This window comes from Hippoglossus stenolepis, chromosome 22 (assembly GCF_022539355.2).
Source record: "Hippoglossus stenolepis isolate QCI-W04-F060 chromosome 22, HSTE1.2, whole genome shotgun sequence".
In the NCBI taxonomy this organism is placed as follows: domain Eukaryota; kingdom Metazoa; phylum Chordata; class Actinopteri; order Pleuronectiformes; family Pleuronectidae; genus Hippoglossus; species Hippoglossus stenolepis.
Window position 1 is genome coordinate 5982080 of NC_061504.1, and position 24248 is coordinate 6006327.

At 40.3% G+C, this 24248-nt stretch overlaps 1 protein-coding gene across 8 annotated transcripts in view; it reads left to right on the forward strand.

The window, feature by feature from the left end:
* Nucleotides 1–24248, forward strand: part of osbpl8 (oxysterol binding protein-like 8) — a 79622-nt gene that overhangs the window by 34272 nt on the left and 21102 nt on the right. For 4 of the 8 annotated variants that reach the window (XM_035147217.2, XM_035147219.2, XM_035147218.2 and 1 more), the window contains 2 exons: nt 7491–7527; nt 10401–10571. In XM_035147217.2, coding sequence (XP_035003108.1) covers nt 7491–7527; nt 10401–10571 — 208 coding nt within the window. Of the gene's footprint in view, nt 1–7490; nt 7528–10400; nt 10572–15518; nt 16160–18285; nt 21182–24248 lie in introns of those variants that run through there. The other 4 variants (XM_035147220.2, XM_035147226.2, XM_035147224.2 and 1 more) reach the window with 3 other exon arrangements.

Genomic DNA, 24248 nt, shown 5'->3' on the forward strand with positions numbered 1-24248 from the left:
TAGTTTAACTTTGTATTTTGAAGCTATTTTTCATCAGGAGAGCAATCTGCTCAACCTTTCAGCAGGGATTGCTTTCTGTCCACTTGCATTCTGTCATATGTTGAAGTTTTCATGCTCCATGTGGCAGGGTTGACTTTGAAGAGAGGCTGCAAAGGGCTGAACTGCATACAGCCATTTGTCAAGTGTTTTTTTCCCCCTCTCTCTGTGAGTACAGCCTCTAGAAAAGATATAAATAAGCAAGATTCATCATCTGTGCCCTGCGCATTCCAGTATTTAAATGAGGGAAGGCAGTGGTATTAGATGAGGTGACCTACCGGGTGTAGCAGGATATTCACTATGCTGATGCATTAAGACTGACATGGTTAAATGATGTAAAACTGCCTACATCAAATATTCAGTGTCAAAACTCTTATATTTGATACCTTAGTTTCGAAAGTATTTTTGTGTTTATCCATACAAAAGGAGTCGTTGCTCTTGTTATGACATTAGCATTCGCTGAAGTCATTGTTGTCCTTTCCTTTGTTGTCCCAATTCCAGCGGATGTTTGAACATGATCTCAGGAGACTGCATCCTATTTCACATCCACTAATGCAGTCATTTGTGATCATTCTCCTGTTCAGAGAAGTAGTTAATTTCTATTTACCATATGAGCATCCGAACCAAGGAACCTTTAATTGTGATATCCAATCCAAGTCCTAGCTTGTACTGTATTAGGTTTCTTTATTAAGCCAGACTCAGACAGGGCACAGAGGTTAAAATAAGATACCGTCATATGATATGGGCTTCCTGGAAACTACAAAATAGATGTTTTCAGTTTATTTACAAGCTGTGTGTTTGAGTCATTGTAGGTGTTGATATAGAATTTTATCTATTTGAAAGGTTCAAAACACATTGGATGGATTTACCCCTCTGAATCCCATTGCTACTTCAGTATAGAGGTTATACAGTGTATAACCTCTCACATGTATCACATATGCAGCAGTCAATAGCCTCAGAAATTATAAAGCTCTTTACCAGGCTTTGTAAACACTGCTAATTAATCCATTGTTACAGCAGCGGCTGTAAGAACCTTCATTATAGTGTGTGGTGGTGGGCGGGAGGCTTTTCTTATTAACCTAAGTGCATTCACTTCTATGGCACAAGCCCAAAAACAATATCAACTATTTACATGAACATGTCGAGTCAGTGTTGTTATCAGCTATTTAACTTTGAGGAGTTCAAAGACATTTTTGTAAAACACAGGGAAATGTCCATCGTTTTACTCCAGAGGGGATATCGTCATTACCACAGCAAAGAGTGGGACATAGAAAGAATGACTGAATATTATAGATGAATATTTTCATTACATTGCCTGAATGGTCACGTTTTGAATGCAGATAATTATATTTTTGTTTAAAGGTGCTGTAATCACTACTGTTTGATAACAACAGGAATAAATGACCCAGCAGTTGGTTCAGTTTCACAGTTTGAATGTGTCTTTCAGCTCATTGTTTTGGTCTTGAACAATTTTACGTGATTTCAAATGATAAGTCACTGTTTGATTGTATCAATACTGTGTTAACAGCTTTTTTGTTGCTGAACAACAAACAGATTTAAGTTAAAGCTGCACAAACTGATATAGTTATGCCAGACTTTGTTGGCTTAATTAAATCATTGATCACATATATCAGAATAACCTCTCTAATGCGAGAGATTAGTTTGCCAAACCTCCCTTTGGCGATGTATCTGATGTCAAATGGTATTGTTGATGATGATCGTACTCTCTTGAATGAGGGACGAATCTGTCCACTATTTTATGTAAATTTGATTTTAGAGAAATTGATTTACCTTTATGTATTGATGATTTGTCTTGCAGACAGATTAAATTCTGGGGGTACCTCGCCCCGAGGATGATTTATGTTTATTTGCTACCTGCATCTAATTTTAAGACAAATGACATCCATGAATTTACTGTCATAATGTGATCTCAACAAATAGCTGCCAGTGATGACTCAGCTGTTCATCAGCAGTCTAGCACCTAGACAGACGTTGCTCTCCTCTTCTCTGAGTCTCTTTTTCTTTCCGTAGTCTTTCCTTTATCCTTTTTTAGTCTCCTTTTTCCGTATCAAAAATGTATTCATGACCTACACTATCTTGCTCACAGTCTGTGGTGGGGGATTTGTTAGAAGCTAGAAGGATCTTAAATACAGAGAACAGTCAATTCAGTATTTCAACAGCATTTTTGTTTTGCCTTCATGGCATAGTTTTTTTATTCCAAGCTGAATAAATGGGAAAATGTGCCCTTCAGATAAAGAATAAGGGGAAAAAAACGATGTTGTTATTATATCTTCTTTCCCTGCTGCTATAAAGAAACTGGGTCAGAAATCTGCTGCAAGTGATGTTTAAATGTTATGTAATATGTCATGGCATTTTATTCTGTGTAAGCACTCTTCATCTTTTTAGGGGCAGAGAGAGCGTGCTTTGTTTAAGGCTGTGTTTCCTGTTTAGGTTTGGAGGCTCTGGAGGAGATGTGGAGAATATAATATACGGAGATTGTAGTTTAGCCATCAATGTTATTGATCATGAACTTTGATGCAATATCATTTTTGTTATAAAATATATTTTCTTCTATCACGTTTGAGTTTCACACTCGACAGCTCAGGGGCAGGTGACACCAAAGCTGCAGAATTTTTCAACAAATCTGTTTATATTATTAATACAATCACTTTTATCAGCTCTTACAAGCCTTGGTTACAGGTGATCCACAAATTTGTATCTCACAAATAAGAAACTGGGATGGAGAGTCCAAAGTGGAAGAAGTTATAGATTGTTTACAAAGCTTTCTAGGATTCAGGATGCATGTTTCCAGTGTTATAATTGCTAATATATGGACATCTTCTTTCTTTTGAAATAAACTCACTGGAAAAACATAAAATTGCTGTTTGGAGATTAAATTGTAAGCAATGCCCATCCTTGCATTGCGTAACTTTTCTAAATCCCTAAGGCCACCTTTGATAGACACATGCCCTGACAGTTAGCACGATATTCCAGCAAGTATCAGATGCTAAACATGGCTACACACAAAGTCAGCTGCACAGGTAGAGAGCAATTAGCTGTTTGTATTTGAAACGTGAGTATGAATGAAATATACAAGACACTGGACATGTGATATGCCACATCAATACAAAAACCCCAGAAGTGACTGAAGTGTAAACATTAGGAGCTTCACTTCTGATAAACTGTGACAATACAGGATTTAATCAATGTTAGTCATCTGCCATACAGGATCTTGAAAGGAGTCTGTGCACCTGTTAGTTTTTTTCTCCTTATAATTATAATCATAACAACGTGACACATTTGCCACCCAAATAATTCAGTCCGCTCCTCTAAAAGCTGCTGTCGCCTCCCTCTCTGAAACTCTAATGTCAAACACGGAGCCTGACAAGCGTCAACATTCATTAAACAGCCATCAACACACTGTAACTGGGTGGAATGTCGTACCTTCAAACTGTTTATTCCTGCAGTTTCGCTCCAAACTTATCTTCAGCCCTAATAAAATCCACTGCTTTGCCCAATTTGCTGTGGAGCTTTATTTATACACTTAAAGCCATCAGGCATGTATGCTTGTTGAGATAGTGAGCATTTTTCTTTTTTATTACTTTTGCAATTTGTACAGTTTTAGGCACAAAAACAACTTCATAGAACAACTTAGGTTATTTTCAGCCCCTGATGTCATGACAACGTCTATTCCTTGTTTTGCACCGTCCTGTTTTATTTGATCTCCTCTCTCACCTTGATGAGATAGGTTGATGGCTGCAGTTGATGTCTTTGCTATAAAACTGTTTGACATTGTGACATTGCAAGCTAACTAGCAGGCAATTAGCAAGGGTTTTCCCCTTTATTTAATATATCTTTATTGAATTGATGGTGTTCAATCCTTAGAATATAATGTCCAGGTAATATTCTACTCAGGAACAATATCGTTTTGAAATATTATGACAAAAGCACAAATATTGATGGCAAAGTTACTATTTGTATAAGGAAAATATGAATCTTCCACAAACCACCTTCCTCAAATAAAACAATACACAGCTTTCTGCCTTCGCTTTACGTGTATGATTCAGACATAACATTAAATATTTAGGTTTTAGTTAAGAGCATCTCCTCCTCTGTCCTTGTATATCAGCTCATCAACATGCTGTGGTCTGTAAGCCAAATTATAGGCAGACAAAAGGACCAAACTCAGCACAATGTCACCTTATCTTAAAATATATGTGTTTCCCCGTGAAGAACAGGACAGCCACACTACACCTTGAAATAAAGGTGACACTGTTTTTGTTTTCTTATTGTAAACCCATAGAAGTTGTGTCGTGTCCATGCGATGATGCACAATTATACATTTCATTCATACTTCAAAGTTGCTTAAAATAAATATTAAGACTTTTCCTCTGCTGCCGTAAAACAGATCTTTCCTGAGCTAGAGAGGAAATGTAATAATTTGTGTCCTTACTGAGAGTCTGTTTGCTTTGAGTCAAATCATCTGACTTTGCCTTCATCAGACACAGCAGGCTCAGGTTTGCTCATTATTGCAGAAATACCTGCTGACACCAGCCTTGTTTTCTGTGTTTTCAGTCGATCGTGACTGTCAAACATGCAAATGTGTGATCACGTTCACTAACATCCTGGTCCCACTGATTACTCCTTTACCTTAGATCTGCTGCAGGGTTCAGTCTTAAATGGAAACACTGCCTCATTGAGCCTTTGCTGGGGACATTATGTAAGGGACCATCTGAAACCTGGATTGTGTCCCCAGCTATTTCGTCTACAGCCTTTAAAAACCTTTCTAGTTTGCTTTGCCAACAATTATCACAGATGTAACATGAAACTTTTCCTCATGGTTAAAAACATTTTAGATCTATTTTGCACTTTGTTCAACTGAGTACCTACACCTATACACCTGTTCAAAATATCAATTAATTCTACACTGGCAATCTTCATATTCTTACAGAGGATTTTATAGACGTAAAAGACATGTAGCAAGTTTCAATCATGTAAGTCTCCTTGACAGAAGCTTTCATAGAAGGTTGGTGCACACTCGTGGCCATGCTCATAAGATTAGTTGACTTGGAATTTTGGAAGAAAAAATCTTACGATAAAAGATTTGTTGTTTTCTCAAATAAGCGTTTTGAGCAGTAATCAGAGACAAAAAAATGAAACAGTACCATCACTTAAAAGTTTGTGAGATGTACGAATGAGTCAAACTCTCGCCAGTAGAATAGATCTACCGCCCCCCCCCCACTTCAAGAGTCCAGCCTCCGTTGACTAGTGAGCAACGGAGTTAATAGTCAGGAAAGCTTTTCACATGCTAAATATAGGCCTGTCACATGTAGCGATCCAGCTGTGTGCTCCCATTACATTCTACCCCCCCAAAAAACTCTCACAATTCACAATTTATATTATTTGACAGTGACACTTTTCACAGCCCCTCACTTTGTCTCACTGTCAGTCCTGTTCCCAGCCCACACCCTCATCTGCATATTTAATCAGTGCTAATGATCAGCGAGGGCTTTTATAAAGAGCCTGGAACACACACGTCCCATTAGAGTGCGTCAGTCGAGGAAACTAGTGACAGTTGCCAAACTTTTCATGTCTTGTTAAACATGACAAAGAATATGATTGAGAAAAAGGTGGCTTATTTTGGAATTTGACTCAGACAGGAATCATGGACGTCAGCATTATGGTAAAGGTGGGAAAACCAGATGTGTAGATAAAAGATTATTGATTTGAATAAAGGGGGAGCTGTCTAGGAATCCACACAGGCCTCCTGTCGCCAGCTCCTCTAACCTCCATGCCCCTGTGATTGTAGGTCAGGGTTTTGCCGTCGACAGGGAGTGACCAAAGTGTAAATATGCTCTCCCTCTGCGAGACAATGGGCTGAGCCAAGATTAAATTAGAAAGCCCCTCTGTTGATGCCTTCCCACAAAGCCTTGTTTATCGACCTCTGACGTTCAGTGACAGTTTCTTAATCCGTTCGCCTTATTGTTGTAAGCAGCTCTCACTGTTGTCTATCCTCTCAGCCAGTGGCTTGGGCAGTTCTAACCAATCACAACTTAGCATTTTGACCCCCCCTCCTTCCTGATTAACTGTGCAATATCCAATCACTGGCATTGTTTTGTTTGTCTTAGTCCTCACTGACTGGCTCGTGCATCTTGAAAGCGGGAATCAGGGGATCCTTCCTCGTTTCTGGGTATAACTGTGACGTCAGATTTCTACCTTATCCACTGCGGCCTTATACAATGCTGTTATGTGTAAATTAGGATCTTGTTAAAGAGTCTCATGCAGAGTCAAGTATCTAGTGAAAGATGGGTAGATAAGCAAAATGTTGCAGTGCGTTGACAGTTTCCTGTCTGAGTTATGGTTTTGGTTGTGACTGAAAACTAAGACACTTTATTATTTGCGAATTTAACATATCTTAACCCTAATAATTTTCAGCTTTGGGTTTTTAGCCACGCTAGCAACATGATTCTAGGAATGGCAATGTTGATCAATGAGTCTCGACTACACTGAAACTGTGATCCTGCTCATATCACCATTTAAACATCAGTATTTTAACATTGTCATTATGAGCATGTTAGCATGCTGATGGTAGCATTTAGCTACACGCACCACGATGTGTAAATACAGCCTCACAGAGATGTCAGCATGGCTTCAGATGTCATTTGCAATTAATAGGCAGAATCAAATGAAGTTTCCCTCTCAAGTTAATCTTCAAATTGTTTGTGATTAAACTAGAGTTTGAAACAGTTTTTACATTAATAAAGTAATTTGACTTAAAACTTAATATATTTTAATAATTGTTAAATGGTTTCAGTGAGTTGTCAATATAAATACTCATGTTGTGGTTCCAGTCAATCAAATGTGATTTATTTAATGATTTCTCGCTCATAAATGATGTAATTTTTGCTGCTGTTTGAATCGCACAAGGAAATTCATTTAATTTGAATGCTGGTTGCCATACAAAAGTGAAAATACTGAAAAAGACCAAGATATTTACCCAGCTTTAGTTGTTACGAATTGAAGTAGCAGTATCCGTGTTGTCAGGCTGGCTGTTACAAGTAAACTAGTATAATACATGAGTGTCCTGCGTGGTAATGGCAGTTTATTTATTCCTCTTGTTTATTTATGAATTTATCTCTCATACTGCCCCAATCTGTTTTCATGTTTGTGTTAAGCTGTGTCCACCGTTAACATTTTGGTTGAACTAATGTATGTTGTTTTTTTTCCTTTTGTTTTCTGTCTCTCGTCTCCTCTTTTTTCTTTTATCATTTGTTGTCGTCCTGTATGGCTGCGGCTTCTCCCCCTGCTGATGCTGTTGCTGCTCACTATCGCCAACCCACGCTGCACGCAAACCAACCACTGCCAACATCCGGTCAACATCTGGTCAACCCATGATGGACGTTTCTCCCTCTTGTGCTTTTCTTTTTTCTGTCTCCACGCTTTCCCCCTGCTAGCACCATGCAGAGTTGAGAGAGCCCCATGCCACCTCCGGTAAGCCAGTGACCTTTCAGACGAAGCGCAGTGCACAGGGGAAGGGCCAGGGCTCGTATTTAGGGGCCAATTGAACATGAGGGAGTGGTGAGGAGTGTGAGTGTGAGTGTGAGTGTGAGTGTGAGTGAGTTGAGTGTGAGTGTGAGTGTCTTTTTCAGGTAGTGCAAAAAGTAAACAGTAATGCACTCATTAATAAACCACTAACTGCAGTTTGTCACGGAGCACATTTTTTTGCAGTTTCCTTGACACTGACTTTGTTCAGTGCTTTTTAAAAAAAATCTGTAGCGCTTCTGCCTCCAAATTTAGTAACTTCTCTTTGTGGGCATGGTGTTAAAGACATTGTGAAAAAAGAGGTGCCTTTTTGGACGTCAGTGCAGATACAAAGCAGAAAACTGTGTAAAACTCTGTCTTAAAAGTTCCCACACATTTATTTGTGACACTTAATTCAAAGTTTGAACTTTAACCCTGTTTTTACACCTGAATCAGAATTTTTCTACAAATACACATTTTTTTAACACACGTTTAAACTCCTCATTTTGGATTTATTTTACAGGTGTTTTATGTTGTGCTTTTGGCATCATATAAGCATTGTATAGATATATATTGAACCTCAAAATTATAACAGAATAATTATTGCCATGGGTTTATTGCCCTGCAGGCCTACATGACGTGTGCAAAGCTTCATTCACAAACCCAAAACGACTTACCTGCTATACACACACTGCTGTCTGATAAAATGAATGGATGCTGACAGGGCTGGATTATCTGATGGATTATCTTCTGGATTATAATATATATTGTGTGTGTGTGTGTGTGTGTGTGTGTGTGTGTGTGTGTGTGTGTGTGTGTGTGTGTGTGTGTGTGTGTGTGTGTGTGTGTGTGTGTGTGTGTGTGTGTGTGTGTGTGTGTGTGTGTGTGTGTGTGTGTGTGTGTGTGTGTGTGTGTGTGTGTGTGTGTGTGTGTGCAAAAGACTGAAAGGAGAAATTATAAAATGTATTTTTACATGTGAGGAAAATGAAAAGACAATGAGGATACAAATTGGATTCAGACTAAGCTTGGTTATATGTATCCTCTCAAGAATAATAATAATACAAACTGACTTCAAAACACTTATCTTACACTGTATCTAGTTATATAAAGTGAGTAGTGTAGTAACATCAACCTCTATATAACTGGAAATACAATGTTTGGTACATAACATCTCGTTTATCATTCAAAGAATCATTGAAAGAAGACATAGAAAATATTTCAATAGCTCTCCTTGATCAGGTTGGAGGAGGATGTTTTTTGCACCGGTTAATGAGAGTAAAAGCACAGACTGGTACTGTGAAGGCCACTGAGAATATCTTATTTGCAGTGTCTTCACTTGTGGCTAATTTTCTCAACATGGGAGAGAGAAGGTCCTTGTCTCAGTGTGTCTCAGTAAACAAAGGCCCTGTTCACACCGGGTGTTAACATCTGTCCTGAGTGATCCGATCACAAGTCGACAGGTCGGAGTTCTGCCGTGAAAGCACCCAAGACGCATTGAGAACAAGGCGATCACTCAGAACCCAATCGGAGGTCTGGGACTCATGTGGTCACATTCTGTTAGCTGCGTGAACATAAATGTTTCCTGATCACATTCACCTACGCAGTTGAAGTCCTCTGACCAGCAACAGTTTCACAATGAACCACATAATTTTACACTTCTCATTTTTGTATTCATTGACACTATTAAGATTTACCAATACATATTGATTTTCCATTTTATTCCTTGGCTCTTGCAAATATGAAAAATCGTATTTCACTGTAGAGCTCAGTTCACTAACACACAAACACACACATGTATACTCAGAATGGATGAGAAAAAAATGTGGTCTCTGGGAACAGAAATGTCATACGTGTGTATTATTGTGTGTATTTATTATACAAAACTGTGTCAGGACAAATTAGAATATGGCGGGCCACCACAGTCTAGATTTTTATCGACAAACACTGAAATAATATTTTGAGTGATGTTCACAAATAATTCCAAAGTTTGTAGTTGTACATCAGTCTTTGTAAACCTGTAGGAAAGATTTGTGATAGTGAAAAGAAAGAGTCTGTGTGAATTAAACCTTTTAAGTAACGATATCAGTGGTGAGGTTAAAGACACTGCGGAAAAATAAGTGCTTTATGTGTGTGTACAGATATGAAGCAGGAAAATGCTTGTAAAACTCTGCCTTAAAAATAGTTTTTACACCTGAATCTGAGAGGACAGTTACAATCCATTTACAAAACAGCGTCAGATCACAGTGCAGGTGGTTATTTATCTTTTATTGACATGCTCCCTCTCCTTCAGGAAATTACATATGTGTGTTGTTGGGGAGATGAGATCTAGAGACACATGACGAGACACATTCTAAGGCCCGGTGTGAACTAATGTACTTCGAGCTGTCCACTGTGTGATCAGATCACTGGGGACGGGTGTTAATACCAGGTCTGAAGAATGCCACGGACAAAACATTTGACTAAACATCATACATTTATTTTGGTCCTCTGCCAACCACTACTACCATAACACTCCTACTTGTTTCAGTAGGACCAAGTAAACATAGAGAGGTGATGAGGGATACACACACATATTGAAGTTATTAGGACTCATGAAACACATCTTTCCCAATCATCAAACTTGGATGAAAAATGTTATATAATTTATTAAAATGTGTTATGAAACTGAGGGCTGCAGCTAACAAATGCTCCACCAGAGGGCTGTGTGGAGATGCTCTGTGATCTGACACAAGATGGCAACATGTCTCTTTATTATTTCATCGCTCATCTGCCTTTCAATCTTCCTCCACCTCTTTCTCTCTGTCCTCTCTCTCTCTCTCTCTCTCTCTCTCTCTCTCCTCCAGCTGCTGTAGTGTGCAGTGATGACACCGTCCTTCTGACCCCAGGCAGGATGAGCCAGCGTCAGGTGAAGGAGCGGGACAAAGAGAGGGAGAAGGAGGCCGGCCTCCAGACGCCCAACAGGGAGCATGTCTCCACCCCCTCGACCCTCAGCCCGGGGGTGAGCTACAGCCACGGTAAGATAGACAGTCGGTTGTTTAGAGTGCGTGGGCCAGCTGTTAAACTGCTGATGTAAACGTGTGTCATAGTTTGCCAAATATAATCATGGGTTAAGCCTTCATGTTCAAACAGTACTATCTTGCGACATCATTTAATAAGTACCCCACCCTGTAAATTCTAACCTTATGATCTGCACTCACATTCGTTCTCTTTTTATTGCACATATTTCTCATGTGCAGATGATTTAAATATCTTATTATGAAGGAAAAACAGCAATGTGGTAAAAAGAAACAAATGCTTCCCTGGTCCTTCCCTGTTTACCATGGCCTTTGTTTGAGAAGGGCTGGTGTTTCTAATTCTCCTGTTTTCTCTGTATTTAATTACACTTTTGTGAGAACATTTCCCATTTGATTCCATTTGCTGTTGCTCATGGAAACTCACAACTGATATGGTGATCACTGCGTAACGTGTATTTCCTCTGTAGTCAAAACGCACTCCACACTCATTATGAGTTTCTTGCTTGAAGAAAATATGTCAGAAAATATGTTTTGTTTCGCGGTTCTGTCTCTCCAGTGTTAAGCTGCTGTTGATAAAACGTATCACTTCCTGCAGATGTTTCACATCCAAGTGAGACAATGTCAAGACTGAAATAAAAAAAACTAGAAGGGCACCCAGTTGGCCCAATAATCCCCTTATGAAACAGCATTTAAATTCACCAGACTCGCATTTTTATTTGGATCTGCATCATAGTTGCACACACTCATAAATACCAGTGTTTTTTTTGTAATCCTGCTAATTAACTAACAAACAAACAAACCAACCAACAAACCGACAGGATTAAAAAACATAAACCCCTTGGCAGAGTCAGTATGAAGGTCATTTTCTTACAAATGAGACTAGGCTTTGGCCGCTACAGTCTCAGTCTGGTTTGACCAGTATCTTTTTATGCTTGTGTTATCAACTCCATGACGATGCTTTTTGGACATTTCTCACTAAGTTCTCTGACTTTACGAATCTTCTCGTCTTCTGTTGCCACAGTTCCTCTTGTTTAGCGGAGCAAGCATAGGGGCTGCTTTACAAGTCCACCAGTGAATTCAGTGAGAGAAAACGTTCTTACATGACAGATTTTACATGGGATTCCATTTCTTGACGATCTTGTGATCTGTTTTGTACAAATCCCCAAACATTTTGTGTTACTAAGGGTTCTGTGCTATGAGGCTGAAGGCAGAACTCCAGTTTCCTCTGCGGCGATTGACTTGATAAACTGCATGAATATTAATTGGGTTGCTGAACAGTCCGAATGGCTGCCTCCTAACAGAAAGGTCACAGAAACCAGTCTGTAACATTCGGTATTAACAGTCTGAAGTTGCGTGTTCTGTCTGTTTTTACCCCTGAACTCTATAAACAGATCTACATACGCCTTGAGCCTCTTAACATATATAATCCTGTTCCCTTTGTCTTTGCTTTCTTTGGCTTGTTTTCTTAGGTTTAAGTTAAGACTTAGAGGGACTTTAAAGAATATTTTTGACATTTCCAGCTCCAGGACGGCCGCCAGTGTTTGGTCTTTGCCTTTCCCAGACACTCCCGCTGGAGAAACAATGACTCATGCTCACTCAATGGGCAGTTCTGTCCATCTCACTGACGCACAGCCGTAAACCTGCATGGTCCAGTTCTTATCGTCTCTTTATTTCTTTTTTTTTTCATGTTCGATGAGTCACTGAGCTGCTGTGGACATGTGTGACCTACAACTCAAAATAGCTCAGGTATCAGCTGATGTACTTTGCGATTCATCATAAATACCCCACCATGTCAGCTCCCCTTGCCCACCTGATGTATCCCTGTTATCCTCAACCTTTAGCTTTGAAGAGGACATCAGAATCTGCCTGCACTTTTGGAAAAGCGTATCATTTTGTTTTGTAGACTCTCATTTGGGACGTTTCAGAGTTGATGATGGACGTCCCCACACAGCAGAGAGAGAATCAAATGAAAAAGAAAGTGAATAGCTGATGAGAAATAAACTCAAGGGTAGATTTGGCCAGGGTCTTACATCACCCTTCATTCTGCTTGTTCCTTTTTCTTATGTTACAGTGCCCCCTTGTGGATCCTTTTTTCTGTGGTTAGTCAACTGCTTCCAGTGTTGTTGAAGGATACTAATCTTCAGTATCTATTTGTCTTTTGCAAGGATTCACAGAGAAAACATAGGGATATGCAGACTGTGGTGTTGGACCTGGTGGAAAAGCTTATTTGGCACTTGCCATAGAAACTGGTTTACAAGTCAAGTTGTTTCAAGAGTAAGATAACTGAAGTTTAGAAAAAGAAACAACTTCAAATTGTGGTTGTTGGATTCCCTATGATACAGTCCTGCATGTCAGTATTGTAAAAAATATTTGTCAACTGTTGGCTCATAGTTCTGAACCTGGGCAGCTCAAGGTCACAAGTAAGAGGCAGAAAGACGACATCTTAATAGTGCTTTGACTCATAAATGCTCAAACAAAGGTCTTGACAAAATGTTTAAGCTGAATCTGCTGTACCAGGTTTTACTGCCACAAGATAAATTGAATCTACTCGTATTGCTGAAGTAGTTTTGACATCTCGGTCTGTTTCCTCCAGTTTTTTAACTGTTGTAAGCCACTTTCCCACCACAAGAGGGAGTAATCACATCAGACAATCTAGTGATTATCCTTCATTGTTTGCCAACACACAACTTACTATAAGTTGTAGATAATGGACTCATCAGTGTCATCTCACTGCACCCTGACATAAGTGTTATTCATATCTGTGTGTGTGTGTGTGCGTGTACATGCATACATTCTCAATACACAAACATCATATGTGATGGGGTCAATAAAAACTTGCTCTGTGTCACCGTTTTCCTGCTTTTAGGCTTTTTCTAACATGTGTGGTCATGTGCGCTTCAACAATAAGATCAGCCAGACATGTAATGTATCCACTCAATCAGAATTCATACAGTCGTCTGGCGTCAGTCCTGCCCACCGTGAATCATATTACATTAGCATACTAAAACGGTAATTGGTTCCCTGAGAGCGTGCAGTGGAAACATGATCCAGCAGAAGTAAACATACCAGCATGAGCGGCTTGTGTCTGTGCAACTACCTCCCCTCCCAAACATCAAGTATCTGTGCAACAAGAGTCAGTACGGCAGCATGAAAGCTCTCTCTGACCCTCGACTCCCTGCAGCCCAAAATGTGGTATCCATGGCAACTGACTCCAGCTCACTCTTGGTCTCGTGTCAAAGTGATGGCCGTGTGTGCTTGATCAATGTGTAAAAAATGCCCAAGGAAAGGGCATTTTCCTTGGTTTAAAGTGTGCAGTAACAATTGACTTTAAATCGTTAATGTGGGTTTTGAGCTGTGTATTCCACGGAATCACAAGGTGTTGACTGTTGCACTCTGAGTTATTTCTCAGTTTGAGAGGAGCATTGTAAGTGTTGTGTGAAAGTTAACAACCGAGGTGCAAAGATCGATGGTTAATTCTCGTCGTTATTTTCCACAGCTCCATTTAGTGAGTCGATGCCGCTCAGTGAACAATAACCATGATTTCTCAAGGTATATAAACACAATAACATTTGATTGCTCTACTTGAGTGAAGTGACTCACCTCTGACTGGGCACGCTATAGTAACCACTTTAAAACCCTTGTTTACATGGGGTTTGTTGATCACAGTCCACATCTTTCCTCTTACTTCTGAATCGGCGTTTTGGGTTTTGTTATTAACACAGTTACTGAAAGCAATTACAAAGTTGTTATTCCCTGCAGTGAGTTTAAATTTGGCAGTTTATTGCCCATTGGACACAATGAAAAACTTCCCTCTAATTCAATTGTGTTTTGTTCTGCTAAGATTGAGTGGGAGCTTGTCTTTTCTTTTTTCATCTCAGAACTTAAATTGGGTTACTGAGCAATAGGTACTGAGCAGGACATCCAACAGTTATATTAAATAAACTTGTCAGTGCTCTTTGATGTAGAAACGTTGTATTTCAAAATACTGTATCGTTGACATTTCTTAATCAATCAATCAATCCAATTTTATTTGTGAAGCCCATATTCTCAAATCACAGTTTTAAAATCACAGGCTTAACAAGGTGTGACATCCTCTGCCCTCAACCTTCACCAAGAGTAATGAAAAACTACTGATACTGATCATTTGACAAAAACATTAGTATTACATTTAAACAAGGCTTATTTCATGATTACTCCTGAATTACTCAAAAGCAGGAAACAGTGCAAGTTGTGCAAAATATCTTCTTAACATCGAGACGTTCTAAATCACTAACTGAGATGTACACCTTGCTTAAAAGTTTCAACTCAGTAGTATTGATTTGCTCTGTAATTAATTATTCTTAAGCATTATTCTTTTGCATTGTTGATGCAATCACTATTGCTTCAAAGTCAACGTTAGTATCAAACTTTATTCCTTTACTCACCAACAAATATCTCCAGCAGTAAAAAGCAACACCAATAACTCTTGTTTTTGCACTGCCTCCTATTATAGCAGATTTGTCTTGCAAACACAATAATGGATGTAGCTCTAAAAATCACATTTATTTGAAGAGAAAACTTATATCCAGCATCTTTAAGAACATAAATTTAATTGAAGGGATCCTTATCAGTAATGAAAATATACACATAGAAAAATGTGCCAATATATAGTTATCAGATTCTAAAATATGGACATTTGCTGTCAAAATGAGTCGTGCTGTTCTCTATCGTAAATCCTTGCTGTGTTGGTTTATGACTCACCCTGCTCTCGTACCATAATGGGAAGTGTTTTTTCATTTATTTTAATCTGAGTTTAGCTGCATCCCCACGTAAGCACAGACAAACTCTGGTGTCTGTGGTCTGGCTGTTACGTGACTCTTCTTTTCATCACGATTCACTGGGAACAAAAATAAACCCAGGAGGTTGTTTAATAAGGTTTCTTCAAGTGGCTTATAAGCCGCTCTCGCTTTAAACACCTTTTGCTGCCTTGACCCTCTTTGTAGGTAAACGGAACGTCTACCTGTACTGGAGAGTGAGACAAAAGTGCAGAGTTTAAGATAGGGAGAGAATTTAAAAAGAGATTTCAGAGGAAATGGAGAGATTCGGGATATATATTTATATACATGGAAGAGGGGTGAGATGAAAGGCAAAGGAGTGCAAAAGCGAGAAAGCAGGTGGGGTCAGTACGGATTTAAGATCAGCCTCTGGGATTATACCCTGTTAGAGAGGGTTAATAACATGGAAGGGGCAGGTCTTATCCTCACCCTCAGCCACTGCCAGGCCAGTGTCCTTTTCTTCCACCTACGCTCTTGTCCAATGAGCAGCTGAGCCCTGGGAGACCTGAGTGCTAAGAGGGACAGGGCTTGATAGTGGAGATACTCACCATAGATAAGGAAGAGTCTGTGGAAGTAAAGGAGGACAGGACGACGTGATGGACAATATCTCGGCCCTGAGGTCTGAGCTTTGCTCAGACGGCCAGAGGCTTGTTTGGACTGACATGATCTGGATCTAAAGCACAAGTGATTTTAGCATGATATGGGAGATGGACTGCTGTCAGCACTTGACCTTAGCACACAGGTTTTAGCCTGAACGGAAGCATCAGAAAAGAGGTACCATGCAGTTGTCAAAATAGTGCTTGTTAGTGTTTCAGCTAGCGCGACCCCTTAACCCCCCCCTTGTCCCGTTGTCCCTGCTCATATGAATCCCATCCCCTTTTCGCTATGATGACTCTCTTGTTGCTTTCTGTTTTGTGCTTTTACATGTGTGCATTTTCTGTGTGAAGAGGACAGAAGGAAGACTGCACTAACATAAAACCGCTTTTACGCACCAAAGATGTCATGTGCACAGAAACTAGGTTGTTGATTCTTAAAAAGCCTCGACTGTGACAGTGAGTCTAACAGGAGAGAAGTACAGCAGAAGATGCCTGTAGGCCAGCGTTCAAAAAGCCTCTTTGTTCCAAAGCTAATCCCAGGCTTACAGGGTTTCCTTGGACGCTTTATGTAAGACTAGGGAGGTTTGTCTGCATGTGACACACAGTATGTATGTAAGCATGCATGCCTGGTATCCAGTGAATTGCAACTTGTGGGTTACTGTGTCACATTTTGTCTGCAGGTGATTTGCAGCTACAGAGACAGATTGTTATCCTCAGGTGACTTCAGACTGTCAGTGTTGTCATGATGAAACAGTTTCTTACTGTTCAGCTGAAAAGAAAAAGCTTAGAAAAGCTTTGTTTTGGTCTCAACCAGCACTGACTGTAACTGATGGTAACTCTTCTCAAGAGATTTTACATTTGTTGTGGTAAACTTGCAATAAATTCTTAAAGTAATAGCAGGTCTACTTTCATTTTAGCAGCTCTGCGAGGCTACAGTGTAACAGTGACCGTCCACTTCCAGAACTGGTTTTGAAAGTAAATTTTCTCCGTTGACATTTTACAAAATCCTTATAATAAAATGTTTAACCTGGAACAAGGCTGAGCTGCTTCTAGATCAATCGTGACCATAAAACATTTGATTCAGAGGCACAAAAAAAAAGTGGCAAAGGGACATAATTATTTTAAGAGTGAAGGAACTATGCATCCCATAAAGCACTATAAACACCTAAGCTGGCCCTCACTAACACTTCACTCTAGTACATAACCTGACTTGGAGTGATTTTAACCCCTTTTGGACTATTTTTATTGTCTCCAAAAAAAGCACAGCATGTCAGAAAGGGTCACTCAGTGGTAAACGTAATGTAACTCTGATCGATCGTGTGGTGAATGTAGTTCTTCTCCTTGACATTTTTTTCTTAAAACAAAGATATCATACAGACTTGTGGCTTCTACGGGAGCATATGACAATCTCGTAGCTGTGGTTAGTGTACCCTAGGTGGTTACAGTATTATGGCTGATAATCAAAATCTTTTTTTGCTTCCGGACCACACTTCTGATCTCTGTCTTAAAGCAAAGTATGGGACAAATTAAAAGTTTGCCTTCTTAATGGTGCTAATTAAAAGTTATTATGACTCACCCTGAGGGGACCTACAGTTTGTGGCAGTCCAAGCAGCAGCTGTCAAGATATTTCACCTAAAGCCACAAATGTCAAACCCATTATCATCAAGGAAAAGTCAGGGTTCATCTTTTCGACAGCACGGATATCTGTATGAAAGAATTTTCATATTCAGGCCAAAGTGGTGATTTGACCGACAGACATTGCCACCTCTGGAGCTAAGTCAATAGCATGGCTAATAAAAACACCACAGTTCTTTGTCTGAAATCAACCAATCGAAATCAACTTTTAAATGTCAATACAGCAATAACTTTGGCCCCTCTGGTGAGAATCAGCGTGTTGAATTGCTGTTCCACAGGGCAGCTGGAGATCCTCACTCTTCCACGTGTTTGCCTGCTTGGCAGAGCAGCACTCCCTATATACCTGACACCAGCTCACCTGATACACATGAGACATCAGGTGCTTGAGCAGATAGACGTGGCACATAAGTAACTCCATCTGGCCGGTCGTGCCAAAGAGCTGATATTCAGACAATGCTCACCCAGTTGTACGCTTAACTGATGGTTCCTTCTCACGTCCCTGTGATAAGAATGCTTGTTAGAGAAGGTTTAATAAAACGTAATATTTTTTATAACAAAAATGTATAATTAGCAGGAAAACAGATGGCAAAACCTGTGGTCATAGGGAAAAGCTAATGGTGGGAGTGTTGACAGCAGGTTAATGCCATTCTTGACTTTGGATTTGTTAGAGAAGGTAGTGAGGTAAGGATTGGCCAGAATCACTTCCTACTTGAGAAACGTCCCAGATGGTGACTATACTTAGCCAATGTGCCATTGGACCAGAAGAAATGGACTTTTCCTCGGCAAGCGGGTTAATTAGATCTGGGATGTGCATTATACATACAGAACATCCTAATTGCCTTTTGTTAATTAAAGCAGAGGAGGTCAAAGCTGCTGACTTACCAGTTTTGAATTCATCATTTAGCTCAGGGAAAGGGATTGCACTGTTTACCTCTTGAAGCTACCTGGGATGAAATGTCTCTGTGGCCACCTCGTAACATGGTTTGACCCGATGCCAGGAGATTGCATTTGGAGTGGCTAAGACGACAGAGTAGAAAAGGGCACGTCAGCTGAAAGGGAAGATGGAGATGCCAGTGGACTGTGGAGGGATATCAACAGCAGACAATGCGCCTCAGAGACTGGGTTTCAAAGATAAGGCCCAAGGCCAAGTCTTTTCATTCCTGCACAGATGCATTACCCGCCGGTGTCGTTGCCGATTTTTTTTTTCCAGCGCACACTATGTCGTCACTTGGTATGAGCAACACAGACTACCTCAATTGTCTTTTATGGCCGTCACCACAGCAACTAAACGAGTTATATCGTTTTAAATAAAGAAACAACTCATTATAACTGAATCAAAAAACTAATTCCAAACCAATCAGCTTTCTGTCTGGTCTGAGCCACAGTTATCCCTTACAATACAGCTAGATTTGTACCATGCGATAACTTTTGTAGGAAACTGTGTCCTTTAACAAAGCAACTTACAGTGAGTGTCACCTGCTCCCTCACAGTCTATGCCTGTGCGATCAGCCCTATTTAAGTGTATTCAGTCTCAGAATGAAATGTTGCCACCATATTCATCTAACACTGTACTGTTAAGCATTTTGAGTGGTCATCAAGACTAGAAAAGCGCTGTATTGATACACACCATTACCATTTACTTTGTGAATCTGGGTACTACTGAATCTCTAGCTTAAAGAGCTGTACACAGGAAGGAGTTAGTATTGCTGTATGAATATGATTTATACTGGGTTGAATTTCATTTCATTTTGATCGACCGGGTCGTTCAGATAAGAAGCTTGTGATTGGAAGAAATTTGTTTTCTCAGTTGACATCTGGGTTATGCGGTGGAATCATCTGAGCGCTGATGTTATAAAGTGCTTCCTTCTGTCCTCAATAGAGTTTATGTTGTGTGATTGTATGTGTGTGTGTTTGAGTGTGGGTGTTGTTTTTCTAGTCTGACGACAGCTGTCTCCATAGCACTTACAGTTTGTAAGCTCTATGGAGTGTGGCTAGTAGGGAGAGGAAGGAGGGTGTGTATACAGTTATCTTGAAGGGGCATTTCACTGCTGTTAATGTGGATATTATTAAATATCGCTGGTCTATAGGCCATTGACTCATAACCTCTGAAGACCCAAACAAAACCAGTGTTTCTTTGAATGGAGATTAAATACGGTGCTTACACTTACTAGGTTCAAACTTAATCCTGCTCACCACAGAAATCAAGCAAGCATAGCAAGCATTACTTATGTGTTTGTAATACGAGAGGCATTTGAACAATGCAGCCTGCCGATGATGGTAAAAACTTCAAGGTGTTTTACGGTCCAGTGAACCACCGATGTGGATAATGGGTGAATTTTCATTTTTCTCTGAACTATCCCTTTAACACTACCTGGTAGCCTTAGTAGCCTAAATGTATTGAATATAAACATACAAATATAATGTTTGCAACATATTGAAATATAATTAGATTAAACATTTGGAATAGAATATATATATATAACTTCACTACCAGTGTTTCAGCTGTTTTTATTCCAACTAGCTGCCCTGATGCTGCCAGTTGTTCTGTCCATTCCTGCTGGAAGGCAATAATATCAATAGCAGCTCGAGCTTATGCCTCTGCTTGGTGCACGTACTCATCTTTATTCTGTGACTCATACAGTAGAACTCTTGTCAAGACTCTGACAAGTGCTATGGTTATGTTGAGCAAAGATTTTTCAACATCTGGGAAAAAGAATTTAACTGAAATGTGATTTTCAATTTACAAACCCTCCCTGTATTTTCTTTACATCATCCGCTGATGTCAGAGGAGTGAATACAGAAACTAAATTCAGCTCGGCTAATATTTAGAAAATATTTATAAGTACCCTAGACGTCATAGACACACCACCCCATGACTAATCCATTAATATGGTTGAAAAGCAGTGAAGTGCCCCTTTTGAATCTATAATAATGAATAAAATATGTAGCGAGAGGGATATAGCTGAATAGAAAGATGAGATATGGAACATAAGGGCTATTTTCAAGCTAAGATGCCGCTCTCCTGCCCATCCTGAGGAGAGGGAGTAGGAGGGGCTCAGCTTATTCGTTATTAAGTACTTGGAGGCTGCTGCTTTCATACACACTCGCAGAGAGAAAGAGACTGTGTGTGAGGGAGGAAGGGAGCTGTTGGTTGAAGGAAGCGTAGAGGAGAGCGGCGTACTGCACTGCCTCAGCGACTGCTGTCTGAGCTACTGTGTGTGTGTGTGTGTGTGTGTCTGTATGTGAGTGTCTTTGTTGCTTTCCTCACTCACACGATATCTGCGTGGGACAGATCGGACTGTTCCCCCAACCTCCCCCATTCCTCGACCCTTCTACTCTTTTGAGTTTCCTTACCTTACCCACACCCACGTCCCTCATCCCTGCTTCCCCACAAGGGAGCTGCGCACCGGCCCCATGATGAAGGAGGAGGGCCTGCTGGGTCGTCGCCGTTTCTCCACGTGTGGCGGCACGGCATCGCTTCGACCGCCGCATCCGGACGGACGCAAACTCATCCGCAATGCCTCCTTCGGGGGCTATAACGAGCTGTCGCCCCTGTCGCTGCCAGGTTGGTGTACGATGGTGTTACGGAGACAGAGCTCCACTCTGGGAAGTGTTGCTGGCCCATAGGTTTACCATCTAGTTTTACCTAATGACTGACAAGTATGTGTGTAGCTGTGGCTTTGAAAGTGAAATCTCATTCGGAGTACTGAAGCATGACTGTGTTTGTTAAGATGCACGTTTGATTGTCAATTTCAAACTGAATATTAACAGGCTTCTCGTGATTCATGGCTGCTCGGTCTTGTATTTCAGAGAGTGAATTTGAATGGGGTTTACATAAGATTTGCCTGAATGATTTAACAGATTTACTGCTTCAAACTTTTTCAACCAAAGGGAAGTTTTAGTTTTTTTTATGTTGGCATCAAAAAAGTTGCAAGGAAAACTTATAATCCGTACATCAGGATATATCACTTTCATGGACCCAATGCTTTCATGCATTGTGTTGTTTAGAATTTCATTGTAACAGCAGAGATGTGCTCACTATGAACTAGTTAAAATGAAGTTGCATCTTGACTCTGAGGGCAAAATGTTGATAGATGTTGATTGGTAGGAAGCCCACCATCAAAGAGAGGGGGGTGATGTGATAATACTTCTATATCCGATATACATATTCCTGTTGCCTGTTTCATATCATTCAATTGACCAAGTGTTTGGGGAGATAACAGGAAAAGGGGTGTAACAATGTGCCACCAACTGTAGTGAAGAAGAAGACGACTTCAAGCTTGTTAACAAGGGTGTAAACAACACCTTATCTGAAATATTGAAAGAAAATAGAGACAATGGTAAATGTAGATTTAACTCTGTTACATAAGAAAATCATTTGTTAAAAATCACACTAGTGTCATTGATCCTAAAACAGAATCATTTCAGCTTGAAATGCTTTGACTATTTGGTCATAGCTGTAAGATATTTAGTGACCCCCCCCACTTCAAGGACTCTCTTGTCTCTCCCTACAGTTAGAGAATGAAACAAATAACCGTTTATGGATGACAGAGGTAAACCAGGTTGGTACAAACTGTCAGATGAATGACGCAGGGCTCAGGCCTCAGCTCAGCTGTTTTGCTGTTAGTCAGGTTCCGGTGATACCTCTGTGAGAGTGGAGTGATAATCCTCATCCTGCATTTTTTAGAAGTGCACCAAATCCCCCCCAGAACATTTAGGATTAAATCAGTTCAGTGTTCGTTTGTGAAATCTCTGCCTCCACCTTTGTTTGTCCTGCCGAAAAGGACACTAACCTGGAGGCGGACAGCTGGCAGCCAGTGGAGCGTTGACAGAGTGGATGTTCTCTGCTCCACCTTCGCAGATGACTGTTATTAATCCAGCAGAGGCTGACTGTGCTTAGATGCCACTTTTCACCTGCACACTGCCACACTGTTAATGCACAAATCCAGAGTCATGCGACCTGGCGCAACCTTCGTCCCCCTGCTATTTGCCATTGAGCAGTTCGGCCACGTCATTGCTTTGCTCAAGGGCACCTCAGCCCCAGCCCCAGCCCCAGCCCCAGCCCCAGCCCCAGCAGCAGCAGCAGCTGACGGGGACAGAGAGGGTGTTCATCATCGTCTTTCTCTCCTCAGACCTTTTCATGCCTGGGGATTTGAGTTGACGACCTTTTGGCCCCTCTAAAGCTGCACCTCCTCCAGCAACACGAATATCTCGAGCTGCGAGACGTTGTCTGAGTCATGATGTTTTTCTCTCAGTCAGCTCCCAGTCTTGGCTCCATTCATCCTTATTGTAGTCACTCTGCTAACTGGCACCGGCTTTAAGAGAAACTGCAGGAGGCAGCTGGTGCAGGCAGGTTGCATTTACGGTTTTTTGTACCTTCTCATACTTTCCCTGTTTTTTTACACCCACATATCCTCCACAGTAGAGTCTGCGTCTACTCTATCTTTATCACATTCAGGATCGACGCTCTGTGTCATAGAAAACAGCTGACGAATGTTTGATGACTCAGTTTTTCTTTGTACGTTGGTAACGTTGTCAAAAACACACATTACCAAACAAATTGTGGTCATACTTGTCAGTCAAATAATTGTCTCTTGCCATTTCATCTTCTATCATGAGAGGGTCTGTGGATCTTTTTTAATGTATTATAGATGAAATGGATATGTTTTCTGTTTGTTTTGCAAAACCCACCAGAGTCAAAATAATTATTAGCCCATCAATGGAAAACTGAAACCTTTTAGGCTACAGCTGAAGAAAAAATGCAAAACGTTTGATGATTGATTTGATAGTTCCAATTTCTCAAATATGAAATTTAGTGCTACTCAGTTTTCAGCCAGTATCTTTCAGTGTATAATGCAATTTTCATTCTTAACTTGGTTTTAATGTCAATGTAATACGTTTTTATTCATATTTTTTTCTGATACCCTTTAAAAGTGGGATAAGGGATTCTGGGGAATGAGTGTGATGATATTTGAACTTAAGACCAAAACAAATAAACCCCTCCCTTAACTGGTCCCTGAGATGCTCCACCCCCCACACTCATGATCGCGCATTACAAACAATAGCAAATTGAACAACACAATGCTGACCAAATGTGAGCAAAGGAAATTGAATGTTACCCACCTGTCAGGCAGAAACAGAGCGACTTCTTCATCCCCTTTCATAACCTTGTCAACTTCCAGTGGTCTCTCCACCATTGAAACACCTCACTGATGTTTTTGCCCTTTTGTTATTTCATTTTGTTCTTTGTGTTATCTGTGGTTTGTCCTTCAGCACTTAACCTTTAGAGTGCTGTTGTGAACATGATTGTGGGTATCTTCCTGTGCAATAGCATAGTAGCATTTCCAGTGGCTGACAGTTAGCAGACGGTGAGGAGGCAGTAGGAGAATTTGACATATTTGGATTCAAATCACTTCAGCTAACTTTAATGAACAAAATGCAGGAGTTAGTTTCTTCTGAACATCCGTATTAAATATCAGAGGACAGGGCAACTAGTCATTGACTGTAGTCTTTACCAAGGTTCAAGAAAAAGAGCCCAGCGTCTGACAGTGCACATTAACCCTGATGAAACCATAAATATATAACCAACACAAAACAGCAGCCATAACAAGCAGCCTAATGCCCTCCTCTCT